The sequence below is a fragment of the Scyliorhinus canicula genome, chromosome 17 (genome assembly GCF_902713615.1).
Source record: "Scyliorhinus canicula chromosome 17, sScyCan1.1, whole genome shotgun sequence".
In the NCBI taxonomy this organism is placed as follows: Eukaryota; Metazoa; Chordata; class Chondrichthyes; order Carcharhiniformes; family Scyliorhinidae; genus Scyliorhinus; species Scyliorhinus canicula.
The window spans coordinates 55,277,163-55,292,602 of NC_052162.1; the positions used below are offsets into that span (position 1 = coordinate 55,277,163).

The 15,440-nt window shown below is 46.3% G+C and overlaps 1 protein-coding gene across 4 annotated transcripts in view; it reads right to left on the reverse strand.

Annotated features, from left to right (window-relative positions):
* ocrl (OCRL inositol polyphosphate-5-phosphatase) overlaps nt 1-15,440 on the reverse strand; it is a 120,508-nt gene that overhangs the window by 47,943 nt on the left and 57,125 nt on the right. For all 4 annotated transcript variants that reach the window (XM_038776189.1, XM_038776188.1, XM_038776190.1 and 1 more), the window contains 6 exons: nt 14,913-15,021; nt 11,258-11,419; nt 8,847-8,948; nt 3,888-4,002; nt 2,115-2,231; nt 658-845 (listed from right to left, as the gene is read on the reverse strand). In XM_038776189.1, coding sequence (XP_038632117.1) covers nt 658-845; nt 2,115-2,231; nt 3,888-4,002; nt 8,847-8,948; nt 11,258-11,419; nt 14,913-15,021 — 793 coding nt within the window. The remainder of the gene's footprint in view (nt 1-657; nt 846-2,114; nt 2,232-3,887; nt 4,003-8,846; nt 8,949-11,257; nt 11,420-14,912; nt 15,022-15,440) is intronic.

A 15,440-nucleotide genomic window follows, 5' to 3' on the forward strand; every position in this document is an offset into this window, starting at 1 on the left:
AATTCATCACAAGTACAAGCTTCCATATTGTAGTCAACTTGTTGCATTAAGCGCAAGTAAAAACTATACTGGAAATGTTAAATTGGAACACAGCATTGTTTTTCTGTTTTTTTTTAAGTGCCTGGCCAATTGTCCAGCCTAAAATTAAGACCAGGGAACTGGATGCTTCAGTGCCTTTTACTTCTGCAGTCTGGGTTCACATTTAAAGGGACAAAAGTTCCCTTGTATTCACTTCAGAAGAAATCTATATAGAATTTGTTTAGTCAGTCTCATTCCAGTTTCTGCATGGAATTACAGCAGAAAACATGGCATGAATTGGCAACCAAAGTGAGAAACAGGTGCAAAGAATGTTTCAGTGAGGTAAGAGAGAATGCTCTGCTGAGATTGAACATGACAACACATTGCTGGAGCCAAGGAAAGGGAGAATTATACTGCACTTGAACATGTTATTTGTCACTCTGAAGTGCTAGACTTAGAAACTTGAGTGTTTGAATTGAAACAGTACCTTACGACCCAGTGCAAATATTGCTAACCCTGGTGAGCACAAAATGTACATACACACATTGACCCAAAATGAAGGTTGTGTTTCCATCAATACACAACTCTTCAATACTGTCCCCATTAGCAGATATTCCTCAAACCTTTTTCCATACTCACTCATGTTTACTAATGTTTATAGAAGGTTGATTCTGCTGAGATACTTGGAAAGTCATGCGAGCGCAGATATCTTTGTAATCTTGATTTCGTCTCTCAAAGTCCTCCACATGAGCAGCTAGGTGGGAGTTCACTATGCAGAAACTTGTGTTGTGAAAGACAAACCGCACTGCCACTCCACCTTTATTACCCTGAAAAAGGTGGACACCCATATGTTAATTAGTCTTTTGCAATTCTGGCCCACTCTGGCAGAAACTTGCACATTTTATAGCAAAGGTAGACCGTGTGATATTTTAATACAGGGATAGTGACTTTGTTTATTTTCATAGCCATATAGCACAAAAACAATTCTAAACAAGTTGAGCATATCCTAATGGAAGGTTGGCAGTGCATCATGCAAATACTAGATCAATCTTAATTGAAGTAGCGTGGTGTGGCAAACCATTCTTTTCTAGGCCTAACTTGACAGTAAACCCTAGATACTCCTTGACGAGGAGTTGAGGTGAGTTTCCAAAATTCACTAGATACCTTTGGATTAATAGTTTATTAATTCCAATAATATTAAATACATTCCTTGGAATTCTAACTGAGTGCAGCAACTCCCTCCACACACTTTTTTGTGGCACTAGCTGCCATATTCTGGTAAGTAGAGTTTAAATGTCACAAAGCTTCTTTGAAAAGCTGCAGAGTGAAGGTTAAGTGGATAAGGTGAGTGGCTATTAAGGTGGGGTGGGTAAGGCATATGGGATATGAGTATGGTTATGGTGGAAAAGGTAAGTGGCTAAAGCAGTTGGATGGGTAAGGGGATAGTGTGGTTGAGGTACGTGGGTAGGATGGCAGGTGAGCAGGCTGGCAGATGGGTAAAGTGGGTCGGTCAGATTGGAGGCTTGTCCGCTGGTTGGAGGGAGTTGGGTAGTGAGGGCTAGTCAAGTCGGATTGGGGAGCGGCTGGTGAAGGGTGGGGTGGGGTAGGGAAATTGGGTTGGATTGGGGGGGGCAGTCGGGTCTGTGGCTAGTCAAGTCTGGTTGGAATAGGGGAGCAAGTCGGAGGTTGAGGGGGAGTCGGGGTCAGTGTGAGGTACTGGATGGTCAGTTATGTAGTTACCCTGTCACTAGGCTAGATTTCTTTTTTGTCCAACATTTCCTGGGTAACTATCCAGGTAAATAAGATGGAGCCTTCCAAAGTCTCCTTCTCTAACTTCTTTGGAGGGTCCTGGGAAGCATGGGAATTGCTCATCGGAAGTTCAAACCTCCTGGGCAATTTCCTCAGTGTCTGCATTGGAACTGCTGAGGGATCTCGTATCACAACTTTTGGGGTACTTCCGATCTCTGGACCCATGATGTGAATTGTTTTGTATTACATTTTAATGCAAAAAATCTTTCAGTATAAAGTAAAAGAATTGCTGGAAATGTACAGTTCACGTGCATATCCTTCAGTGATATCATTAACTTTACTCTTACCATCTTTCCCATGATTCCTGTCCCTACTGTCTCTGCTTCTACATCTCTTATGTGCTTTTCATGTTCCTTTTTTACAAATACGATCATCATCATTCCAACTAAACGAATGAGTTTAATCTAAAACGTGGGAAACAAAGAGGTACAATTTGCATTTGTGAGCATCTATGAGTGATAGAAAAATATACAATAGGAGTAACAGTGGAACTTGCAGTTACAAGATAACCAATTCATTCTGGCATAACAAAAAATATACCAGCGAAAACTCTTCATATCCAATAAGGGTGCTTGAAGGGAAAATTACACCGATGGTGCGCAATTGTTAAATACAGCCTCCGATTTAGAAATTTAACTTGAACCCTACCTGTTCAAAAAGATTTAATTTGCTGCAAAAGGTTTTGGGACTTAGAGCAGTGTATTAATGCTTATTTTTTAAATGTGGTTTACAATTGCTCTTTCCAGTTTAGTGTGTAGGTTATTACCCCCCCCAATCCCCAGTCAAAATTTATTTTGCTGAGACTTTAAAATTCATAATAAATATGAGCTTCACTACTTCTCGAAAGTCAGGGTTTTTCAATTAAATGCACTGGAAGCAGTTCAGGGAAGATTTATTAGATTAATGGTCAGGATGCCCTATGAGGAAAGGCTGGGCAGGCTAGGCTGGAGTTTGAAAAAGTAAGAAGCAACATGATTGGAACATACAAGATCCTGAGGGGACCTGACAGGGTGGAAGTAGAGAGGATGTTTCCTCTTGTGGGAAAATCTAGACTTAGGGAGCATTGTTGCACAATGAGGGGTTGCTCACTTAAGGGGAGGAATTTTTAAATCTCTCAGGTGTTGTGAGACAAAGAACAAAGAAAAGTACAGCACAGGAACAGGCCCTTCGGCCCTCCAAGCCTGTGCCAACCATGCTGCCCGTCTAAACTAAAATCTTCTACACTTCCGGGGTCCGTATCCCTCTATTCCCATCCTATTCATGTATTTGTCAAGATGCCCCTTAAACGTCACTATCGTCCCGGCTTCCACCACCTCCTCCGGCAGCGAGTTCCAGGCACCCACTACCCTCTGTGTAAAAAACACTTGCCTCGTAAATCTCCTCTAAATCTTGCCCCTCGCACCTTAAACCTATGCCCCCTAGTAATTGACCCCTCTACCCTGGGAAAAGGTCTCTGACTATCCACTCTGTCTATGCCCCTCATAATTTTGTAGACCTCTATCAGGTCGCCCCTCAACCTCCGTCATTCCAGTGAGAACAAACCAACTTTATTCAACCTCTCCTCATAGCTAATGCTCTCCATACCAGGCAACATCCTGGTAAATCTCTTCTGCACCCTCTCTAAAGCCTCCACATCCTTCTGGTAGTATGGCGACCACAACTGAACACTATACCCAAAGTGTGGCCTTACTAAGGTTCTATACAGACTTTGCAATTCTCTTCCTCAAAAGGTGGTTGAGGCAGAGTCTGTGAATATCTTTAAGGCAGAAGTAGATAAATTCTTAATAAGCAAGGGGTTGAAAGATCATTGGGGTAGGCAGGAATGTGAAGTTGAGGTTAAAATGAGATTGAACATTATCTTATTGAATGGCAGAGCAGGCTCTAGAAGCTGAGTGGCCCACACCAGCTCCTACTGCAAATCTTCATGTGCTGTACGGTTCTAAAAATTAGTCCTTCAAAATAAAAAGTTTGAGTTTGAATCTTTATTGATAACTAATCAGTGACTTACTTTCAAGCATTCAGGTACTAATTTTCTGCAATTTGGAGCCAATATAACTTACTTTGTAATATTTGGATTGGCGATGCAAACTCTTTTCTGCAGCACTCAGCCATTCTTGCTCCTTGTTGGAATCAAAGTAAAAGAAGGCTTCGGTGCTCAGATCCAACTCCTGAAAGCTTAAAAACAAGTAAAAGAACCAGTGATTGAAGTTAATATTCAAGTAAAGTCCATCAAAAATCAAAATAATTCCTGCAAGTTAGCGCGCTTACTTTTCATAAGATTCCCATTAGATTTATTCACTACAAGGAATTCTAGTAAATAAGTCATAATTTGGTACATTACTTGACCTCATCCTCACCCTTACCAATCTATCTGTTGTAGATGCATTTGTCTATGACAGTATTGACAGAAGTGACCACAGCACATTCCTTGTACAGACCAAGTCCCGTCTTCACATTTAAATTCCATCTAAGGGGTTGTGTGGCACCAATGTGCCAAATGGTACAGATTTAGAATAGTTCGAGCAACTCATAACCGGGCACCCATGCAGTGCAGTGGGACATTATCAACAGCGGAATGGATTTCAACTACAACCTGTAACCTCACGGCCCAGCATATAGGGCGGCATGGTGGTACAGTGGCTAGCACTGCTGCCTCACATCTCCAGGGACCCGGGTTCAATTCCGACCTCGGGTGACTGTGGAATTTGTACTTTCTCCCGTCTCTCCGTGTGCTTCCTACGGGTGCTCCGGTTTCCTCCCACAGTCCACAAACCTGTAGATTAGGTGGATTGGCCATACTAAATTCCCCCTTAGCATCCAAAAGGTTAACTCGGGTTGCGGGGATAGGGTGGAGGCCTGGGCTTAAGTAGGATGCTCTTTCCAGGGGCCGGTGCAGACTTAATGGGCTGAATTGCCTCCTTGTGCACTGTAAATTATATAATTCTATGATCTCCATTCTACTAATACCATAGAGCCAGGGGTCAACCCTTGCTCAATGAAGAATGCAGGACAATTTGCCAGGAGCAATACCAGGTACACCAAAATATGTGGTGTCAACTTGGTGAAGCTACAACAAAGGGCTACTTAAGTGCCAAACAGCCAAAACAGCACGCAAGAAACAGAACTAAGTGATTCCACAGCTAACAGATCAGATCAAAGTTCTGCAGTCCTGCCACATTCAGTTGCGAATCGTGGTGGACAATTAAATAACTAACCTGAGGAGGAGGCTCCACAAGTATCGCCATCCTCAATGATTGGGGGCACCCAGCACATCAGTGCAAAAGACAAGGCTAAAGCATTGGCAACAATCTTCAGCTCGACGTGCTGTGTGGATAATCCATCTTTACCACCTCAGAAGTTCCCCAGCATCTCAGATGTTGGACTTCAGCCAATTTGATTCACTCCATATTATATGAAGAAATAATTAACGGCATTGGATACTGTAAAGGATATGGGCCCTGACAATATTCTGGCGATAGTACTGAAGCTCTTTTGGGGGCGATATGCTCCACAACGAACCACACTCCCAGACAAGCTGTTCCAATGTAGCTACAATATAGGCAACTACCAGACAATGTGGAAAATTGCAACCATGCCCTGAACACAAGAATTTTTTTTATTTTTTTTTTTAAATAATTTTTATTGAGAAATTTTGATTTTATACAACAATAACGCACCTTAGTAAAATACCGAAAATAACAATAATATTAACAATCATATACATTTGCCCCATCCCCATGAACAACCCAGCATTTTAACAACAACACAAATTAACACACTATAAAGTTACAGAATAAACACTACAATAATGCACCCCCCCCGGGTTGCTGCTGCTATTGACCCAGTTACCTATCTCTGAGCCAGGAAGTCCAGAAAAGGCTGCCACCGTTTATAGAACCCTTGTGTTGATCCTCTCAGGGCAAATTTGACCTTTTCCAATTTTATAAATCCCGCCATGTCACTGATCCAGGTCTCCACGCTTGGGGGCCTCGCATCCTTCCACTGTAGCAGAATCCTTCGACGGGCTACTAGGGACGCAAAGGCCAGGACCCCGGCCTCTTTCGCCTCCTGCACTCCCGGCTCCACCCCAACCCCAAAAATCGCGAGTCCCCACCCTGGCTTGACCCTGGATCCAACCACCCTCGACACCGTCCCCGCCACCCCCTTCCAGAATTCTTCCAGTGCTGAGCATGCCCAGAACATATGGGCGTGGTTCGCAGGACTCCCCGAACATCTGGTGCACCTGTCCTCACCCCCGAAGAACCTACTCATCCTAGTCCCGGACATGTGGGCCCGGTGCAGCACCTTAAATTGGATGAGACTAAGCCTCGCACATGAGGAGGAAGAGTTGACTCTCTCCAAGGCCTCCGCCCAAATCCCGTCCTCTATCTGCTCCCCGAGTTCCTCCTCCCATTTAGCCTTCAGCTCCTCCACTGACGACTCCTCCACCTCCTGCATTACCTTATAGATGTCAGACACCTTCCCCTCTCCTACCCACACCCCCGAAAGCACTCTGTCCATCGTCCCCTGCGAGGGCAGCAAAGGGAATCCCTCTACCTGTCGCCTAGCAAACGCCTTTACCTGCAGGTATCTGAACATGTTCCCCTGGGGAAGGCCAAATTTATCTTCCAGTTCCCCCAGGCCCGCAAAGCTCCCGCCAATAAACAGGTCCCTCAATTTGCTGATGCCCGCCCTTTGCCATCCCCTGAATCCCCCATCCGTGTTCCCCGGGATGAACCGATGGTTGCCACCCAGTGGAGCCTCCATCAAGCCCCCTGTTTCCCCCCGATGCCGTCTCCACTGTCCCCAGATTCTTAGGGTCGCCGCCACCACCGGGCTCGTGGTAACCCTCTTGGGGGAGAGCGGCAACGGTGCCATTACCATGGCACCCAGGCTCGTACCTCTACATGACGCCATCTCCATTCTTTTCCACGCCGCCCCTCCCCCCTCCATCACCCATTTACGCACCATTGACACATTGGCTGCCCAATAGTACCCCAGAAGGTTGGGCAGCGCCAGCTCGCCTCTATCCCTTCCTCGCTCCAGGAACACCCTCCTCACTCTCGGAGTCCCATGTGCCCACACAAAGCTCAGAATACTGCCGGTCACTTTCCTAAAGAAGGCCCTGGGGAAAAATATGGGCAGGCACTGAAAAAGGAACAAGAATCTCGGAAGCACTGTCATTTTGACGGACTGCACCCTCCCCGCCAACGACAATGGCAGCATGTCCCACCTCCTGAACTCCTCCTCCATCTGATCTACCAGTCTGGTAAAGTTATGCTTGTGGAGAGTCCCCCAGTCCCTGGCCACTTGCACCCCTAGGTACCTAAAGCTCTCCCCTGCCCTCCTAAGCGGGAGCCTACCAATTCCTTCCTCCTGGTCTCCAGGGTGCACCACAAACACCTCGCTCTTGCCTAAGTTTAATTTATAACCTGAGAAGGTCCCAAACTCGGCTAGTAACTCCATCACTCCCGGCATCCCTCCCACCGGGTCCGCCACATACAGTAACAGGTCGTCGGCATACAACGACACCCTATGTTCCTCTCCACCTCGCACCAAGCCTCTCCACCTCTCTGAATCTCTCAATGCCATCGCCAGCGGCTCGATTGCCAGTGCTGAACACAAGAATTAGCACAAATCCAACCCAGCATCAGTGTACTCTTGATCTTTAGCAAAGCGATGAAAAGGTGCAATCAACTGTGCTGTCGGATGACACCTACACAGCAACAACCTGCTCATTGCACCTCAGTTTGGGTTCCCCCAAGACCATTCAGCTCCTGACCTCAATTCAAACTTGATCCAAACATGCAAAAAAGAGCTGAACTCCAGACCTGAATGAGACTGACTTGCTCATGATATCGAGGTATCATGATATTGAACTCTTCACTGGTTGAGGTCTTACCTAGCACCAAGGAAAATGGTTGTGGTCGTTGGGAGGCAAATGTCTCAGAACATTACTCTGAAGAATTTATGCAGCAATATCCTCGGCCCAAACATCTTTAGTTGCTTCATCAAAGACCATTGCTCCATTATAAGGTCAGAAGTAGGGATGTTTGTACAATGTTCAGTACATTTGCGTCTCCTCAGACATTGAAGCAGTCCATATGCAGCAAAACCAGGACAACGTTCAGTCTTGTCTGATAAGTGGCAAATATAACATTTGTGCCACACAAGTGTTGGGCAACAAGTATTTCCAACAAAAGAGAACGTAACCATCTCCCCATGATATTCAATACCATTACTATATCCCCCACTATCAATATCCTGGAGGTTACCATTGACCAAAAAGTGAACTTAACCATCCATGTAAATACTGTGGCTACAAAAGTAGGTCAGCAGCTGGCAATTCTACTCAACTCTTGATTTCCAAAGCCTATCAACCATCTCCAAGTCAGGAGTACAATAGCATACTCTCCACACTATCCAGAACAGAGCAGTTTGCTTGGTTGGCCCTCTATCCAGCAACATAAACATTCACTCATTCCTGGCAGCAGTTTGTATCATATAATATGAAATGCACTGCACCAACTCACCAAGGCTCCTTCAACAGGGCCTTTTAAACCCGCAAACTCTATCACCAAGAAGGACAAAGGCAGCAGATATTTCAAAAACCAACACTTGAAAGTTCTCCTTCAAGCCACACATCATCTTTTTTTTTATAAATGTTTTTATTCAGTTTTCATATTTTATATTGAACAAATTACAAATTGTTAGGAGAAAAAAAACAACAAACAAACACGCAAAAATTAACATACATATTTACAGGTAAAGCCACACATCATCTTGACATGAGATATATACTGCCGTTCCTTCACTGTTGCTGAGTGAAAATACTGGAACTCCCTTTCTAATAGCATTATAGGTGCACCTACACTACATGGACTGCAACAGTTCAAGAAGGAGACTCACCATCATCTTCTCTAAGGCAATTTGGTATGGGCAGTAAATGCTGGCCTAGCCAGCAATATTCTGTAAAGAATAAAACAATACATTTGCTTTATTTATGCCAATTTACTTACCCTAAACAGTACACATCAGGTGAATGAGTGCCAGTACAAAGCCAGGGATCCAAACTAGTATCAGGAGATTGTCCGTTCACATTCCAGGTGCCAATGAAAAACCTGGAGACAGAATCATACACAAAATTCTCATCTAGTCACATAACATATGACCTTTCCAAAGGGGAATTCAACATCTGATTTTTTTCAAACTTACATCAGTTCTATTCTAAATATGCTGGCAAAATATACAAACGTGAAACTGCTTTAGGCACTCAAACTCTTCTTTTACATTAGCCATTTTAAATCAGCCTTGGGCACAGCTGGTATGCAGATTCAAAACACTCAATAATGTCTTAATGAGACATTTATTGGAGCTATGTGTATTAGCTACTGAGGTGGCTTTGGTAAGATAGTACTTCTGGTGTATGCCCACTGTGTCCGCTTTATTTACCTCACAATCTTTAAGGGGACTGGGTAGATATAAAAATCCACCAAAAAGTCAAATAATGATGAAGGCTTTTATGCACTGGAGCATTGAATATAAAAGCAAGGTAACAATGTTGAACTTGTTAGTTCATATGATGCCCACAGCTACCTCAACTACACTTCCTCACACCTTGCTTCATGTAAGGACTCCATTCCATTTTTCTCTCGGTTTCTTGGTCACTGTTGCATCATTAGAACAGTTGCGACCTTTCATACCAGTGCTTCAGATGAGCCTTCCCTTTCCCTTAATTAAGGAAGCTATCATCACCAGGGCCCTTGACCATGTCTGCCCATTTCCCCCACTTCTGTTTTCATCCCTTCTCTTCTTTCCCAGAATCATTATATGGTTTCCCTCTACTTCACCTCCCATCTGACCAACCTTGAGATTTGACCGACAATCCAGTCTTTATCACCTGCTCCAGCATGATGCCACCATCAAAAATATCTTTCTCTCTCCTCCACTTCAATATTCTGAAGGGACAATTTTCTCTGTGAATCACTGTACACTCCTCAATCACCTCCCTTTCCCACATAACCTTTCCATGCAAGCACAGGATATATAAGACCTGGCCTTATCATTGTCCAAGCCTCTAAATACTCCTCCTCCCTGCACTTTTTCCAATTTAGAATTCCGTGTTTGCTGCTCACAATGTCGTCTGTGCTCCAATTGGAAGACCAAATGCAGATTGGTGACAGCTTTGCGGATCCCCGTTCAGTCAGCAAATGTAACCCCATGTTTCCGGTCATTTTAATTTGCCACCTTGTTCTCAAGCTGACTTCTCTGCCCTCCGAACCCTGCACTATTATAATGAAGCTCAACAGAAGCTTGAGGAACAACACCTCATCTTTCGGTTTGACGTTTTACAGCCTTCCGGACTTAAGTTTTCAAATTCAGAGAATAACCTTTGCCCCAACTTTGTTTCCTTTTCTTGGCTGGTTTTGGTTTAATTCTCAATTTTCTCTTGTTTTTACTTATGGTCAGCAGCTTGTTCATCATTCTGCCATTCACTCCTCCCCATGACACATCTTTTGTTTTTTTAAATTGTCCCTTTGACTTTGCACCAACTCTTTTGTAATTTAATCTATTTTATCTTCCACTCTATCAGATCTTCATTTTGTTCTCCTTTCCATCCTCGACCCATCACTTGATTAAAACATTTCTAGCCTTTTCATGTTCTGATGAAAGGTTATCAACATGAAACACTAAACTTATTTCTCTCTCCACAGGTGTTGCCTGACCTGTTGCATATTTCCAGCATTTTTCCTCTTATTTCAAATTGCCCACAACTGCAGTATTTTAGCTTTGTATTTGTTAATTCAGAAGTTGCAGCACTGTATGCAGTTGAGCATCCATTATGGGAAATGGTACAGGAAAGATTTATTAGAATGATGCCAGTGATGAGAGATTACAGTTGGCAAAAATGTGGAATCTTGTCTCAAACCCTTTTTGAAGCAGAATCTATCATTTATTTTAAAATCAGATCATTGTTTGACAGAGGAAAGTTAAAAACTGTTAATGACCTGAAAATCTTTTGATTACTTCACACTATTCTCAAAGGTGTGAAAATGTAAGAATAAAATGGCTCAACAGGAAAATAGTATCAAAGAGATAGATGAAAATCATCTAGATCCACAAGTCCTTCTGAGTAGCTTGTCTGGCTGTAGATACTCATTCGAATACACGTTAGACAATTGCAGCCCATTCCGTGACCCATCCTTCTCAGACATGATCATGATTTATCGCTTCTCAAGATAATAAATAAAGGATTTTTGTTCTGTAATTTTAAGCTCTTGAAATAAAACAAGCCTAGAATGAAGAGACAAAAATATACTCTCTGTAACAAATGTTGGAAAGATTAAATTAAACGAGCCATTAATCCAGAATCCTTGGCCTAACATTAAGCTCAGAATTTCATAAAATGAAATGGAAGAACAATTCTGACCTGAAGCTCTGAATGTTGACATACTCTTTTTCACGGCGTGCAAGGTAGTATTTAATCAGACCTTCTCTGGCCACAGATTGATTATTTGGCTCGAACAACTTCCGCATTGTGTTGGATACTCTTGGCTGCCCATTCCGTGACCCATCCTTTTCAGTAGTTGGTCTACAGCAAAACACAAAATTAAATTACCGATCTTCCCAAAAGGGAACAAAGTCCTCTAGAGAGCACTGAATCTCGCGAGGTGCTGCGAGCCAGGTGGATCCCGGGAGCAGGGTCTCCCGATTTTCACCGGCCACGCTGCACAGGAGCGAACTGCTTTACCAAAGTACTGCTTTAAAGTGTGCATGAAAATTAGTCAGAAAGAGAGGAATATAAACTACTATAAGACCTTGATATGTGACTAACAACTAGTATGAACTTGTATTCTGCAGGTCAATGACAAAGACAATAATGGAATTCATGTTGTCACTCTGTTTGAGATTTGAAATCATAGCCGTAAACGATTAGTTTACTCAGTGGTAGGTACCTTCAGGTTTTACCGACATACGAAAAAACATTTTTGTGGATTAGGTTAAGAGCACCATGCTTAAAAAATAAAACACGCAAATTGAAGAAAACCATGAAGATAGCTAACTGCTTTTAAGGAGTGGCATAATTGGCACTGCGCAGTCAAACAGTGATTCAGAATGCAAAATAAAGTAACTCCAGGTTTGATTATTGCTCTCCAGATGACAGAGAACGTGCTAGAATTTGCCATGGTGTCCTTTATTTATAGGAGTAGAAAAATTCATAGTAACAGCCCACACATTAATAACACCCACTGAGGCAAAAAGTGGTAGTGGAACTAGAAGTGAACATTTGAGAAGAAATGAATCAGAGATTGATAGATTTAATAGAAACATAGAAAATAGGAGTAGGCCATTCGGCCAATTGAGCCTTCTCTGCCATTCATTATTATCATGGCTGATATCCAACTCTGTCCCTGCTTATACCCCCCCCCCCCCAACCTTTCCTGTGATTCTTTTTTCCCGGTCGGCATGGTAGCACAGTGCCAGAGTCACAGGTTCGATTCCCAGCCTGAGTCACTGTCTATATGGAGTCTGCACGTTCTCCCTGTATCTGCGGGTTTCCTCTGGGTGCTCCGGTTTCCTACCACAAGTCCTGAAAGACGTGCTGTTAAGTAATTTGGACATTCTGAATTCTCCCTCCGTTTGGTGGGGTGCTTGCAGGCACGCAGCATAGAGCACCCAGCTCTAGCTGAGGATACGGCCAGAGAATTGCCAGGTCCGTGGCTACGCATGGCCTGCAGTGGCCACGTCGTGCAACATGGCGCCAGCCGCGCACAGACCCGGCCTGACAAATAGTGTCCCCGCTTTGGCCAAGCTCGCCGCCCCACGGACCACCCCCCACCAGTGACCCAGCCCCCGCCAAAACCCCCCCCTGCCCGCAGACCGGCTCCCCCATACGGTGGCGGTGTTGGACTTAATCTGCAGCCGCCATGCTGAGTTCCCGAAAATAAAGGATAACGCGACTGACGCTGTCGGGAACTTGGCCCATCGTGGGTGGAGCATCAGAGGCTGGGCCTCAGGTAACTTCCTGAGACCGTCCCGACGGCGTGCAGCGTACCCCTAGAGTGCGCCATTTTGGAGGGGGCAGAGCATTGCAAAAGCAGCTCGGTCCCCTATTTCGGAGCCAACGATTCTCCGGCCGATCACCGAACGAGATTATGATGTCAGAGACCAGAGAATCCCGCCCACAGTGTTTTGGACTCAACTATTTTCTGTGGTAGCGAATTCCACAGGCTAACCACTCTCTGGGTGAAGACATTTCTCCTTATCCGAGTCTTAAATGGTTTACCCTGTATCCTCAGACTGTGACCTCTGATTCTGGACTCTACTGCCGTCAGGAACATCTTTCCTGCATCAACCGTGTCAGAATTTTATAGGTTTCTTTGAGATCCCCCTCATTCTTCTAAACTCCAGCAAATAAAATCCTAACGGAGCCATACTTCAGTCCTGCCATCCAGGGCCGGCTCAAGGCACCGGCAACTCGGGCAGTCGCCCGGGGCGCCATGTGCTTGGGGGCGCCATACTCGGGTCCCGCGCATGCGCAGTTGGGCCGGTGCTAACCAGCGCATGCGCGGTGGCCGCCCTCCCCCAGGGCCGCCCTCCCCCTGGGCTGGCCCCCCCTCTGTCCGCCCCCCCGCGGTCCGCCCCCCCTGCCCCCCCCGCCCCCCCCTCGGGTCCGCCCCCCCCCCCCGCCGGGTCCGCCCCCGCCCCCCCCTCGGGTCCGCCCCCCCTCGGGTCCGCCCCCAGCCCCGCCCCCCCTTGGCCCCGCCCCCCAGGGCGCCGAAGTTCAGCTTGCCCGGGGCGCCAGCAACCCTAGGGCCGGCGCTGCTGCCATCCCAGAATTTAGTCTCGTCAACCTTTACTGCACTTCATTCACAGCAATAACATCCTTCCTCAGATAAGGAGATCAAAACTGCACATAATGGGCGAAATTCTCCGACCCCCAGCAGGGTCGGAGAATCGCCTGGGGGCGCCAAAAATCCCACCCCAGCCGTGGCAGAGATTCTCCGCCATCCGGGAAGTGGCGGTGGCGGGAATCTCGCCACTCCGATCTGAGAGGCCCCTGCGGTGATTCTCCGGCCCGGATGGGCCGAAGTCCCGCCGCTGGGAGGCCTCTCCCGCCGCCGAGGTTTAAACCACCTCTGGAACGGCGGGCTCAGCGGCGCGAGCAGGCCCCCCGGGGTCCTGGGGGGGCGATCGAACCCCGGGGGGTGCCCCCACGGTGGCCTGGCCCGCGATCGGGGCCCCCCGCTCAGACTCCGGGCCAGTGCCCTGGCTGCACTATTTTCTTCCGCGTCCGCCACGGCCTCCGCCATGGCGGAAGCGGAAGAGAACCCCACATCGCGCATGCGCTGGCAGTGACGTCAGCGGCCAGCTGCCGCTGACGTCACTGCCGGCGCATGCGCGGACCTGCGAAAGCCTTTCGGCCAGCTCCGCTGCCGGTGGCGCCGGATTTTTACGCCGGTCCTCTGGTGGCAACCGCTCCGGCGCGGGGCTGGCCCCCAAAGGTGGGGAGAATTCCCCACCTTTGGGGAGGCACGTCCCCTGAGTGGTTGGCGCCACTCCCCTACTCCGGGACCCTCCGTCACGCCGGGTAGGGGAGAATGCCGCCCAATATTCCAGATGTGATCTCAACAAGGCTCTGTATAACTTCAGGAAGCCATCCCTGCTTCTGTACTTGAATTCTCTTGCTATGAAGGCCAACATATCATTTGCCTTCTTTACCACCTAATGAACCTGCATGCTTACGTTCAGCGACTGGTGTTCAAGGGCACCACCCTTGTCTTGCTCAAGGGATATCTTATGTGGGAAAATGCTGCTGAGGCAGAAGATCAGCCATGGTCGTTGAATGGTGAAGCAGGCTCGAGGGGCCAAGAGAACTATCTGTGTTCCTATTAACGAGGAATGGAAAAAATCCAGTTTGATTTTTCTACTCCATATAGCACGAAAGACTCACACTTGAATCTGAACGTGATGAATCCTGCTAATTTGCGTTCCCCAAACTTAACTGTGGGTATCAAAGTTAATTTTAGTAGCCCAAATGTGGTCCCAGCTAATGGCACATGATAGTTACATTTGTTACTCACTCTATACGAGAGGGCACTGCTACAGATGCAAAACTGCTTCCGGTTTGATTCTGTTGATTCTTCTTCTCCAGATTTAAAATATCAGTGAAATCATCATCAAACCTAAACTCTAACAGAGAAGAAAACTGCTAAGTAACTAACACGAAAGATTTTTATAAACTTCATAATCCATCTAGAATTGCAAGAACCTGGCAGATTTAACTATCAAACACAAGAGTCTTGAAGCAGTATGAGTCAGGAAACCCGGAGGCCCTGTCATATTCGCAGCAGGACCACGTTAGTATTTGTGTTGCTCTATTTTCCACCTGGCAGCAGGTCAGATTGAGAGGCTGGTCAGCTGCAGGTCAGGAATGTCTGCAGTTGATGTCTCCAGCTATCAGAGACAGTGGGGGCATTACAGAAGGACTCAGAACAAAACAAGAGACCATATACTGGGTGGGGGCGTACCAATCACAGGGTTATTGATTTATTCCCCCCCTGCAGGTTTGGGGTGGGGGGGGGGGGTGGGGGGGGGGGGGGGGGGGGGGA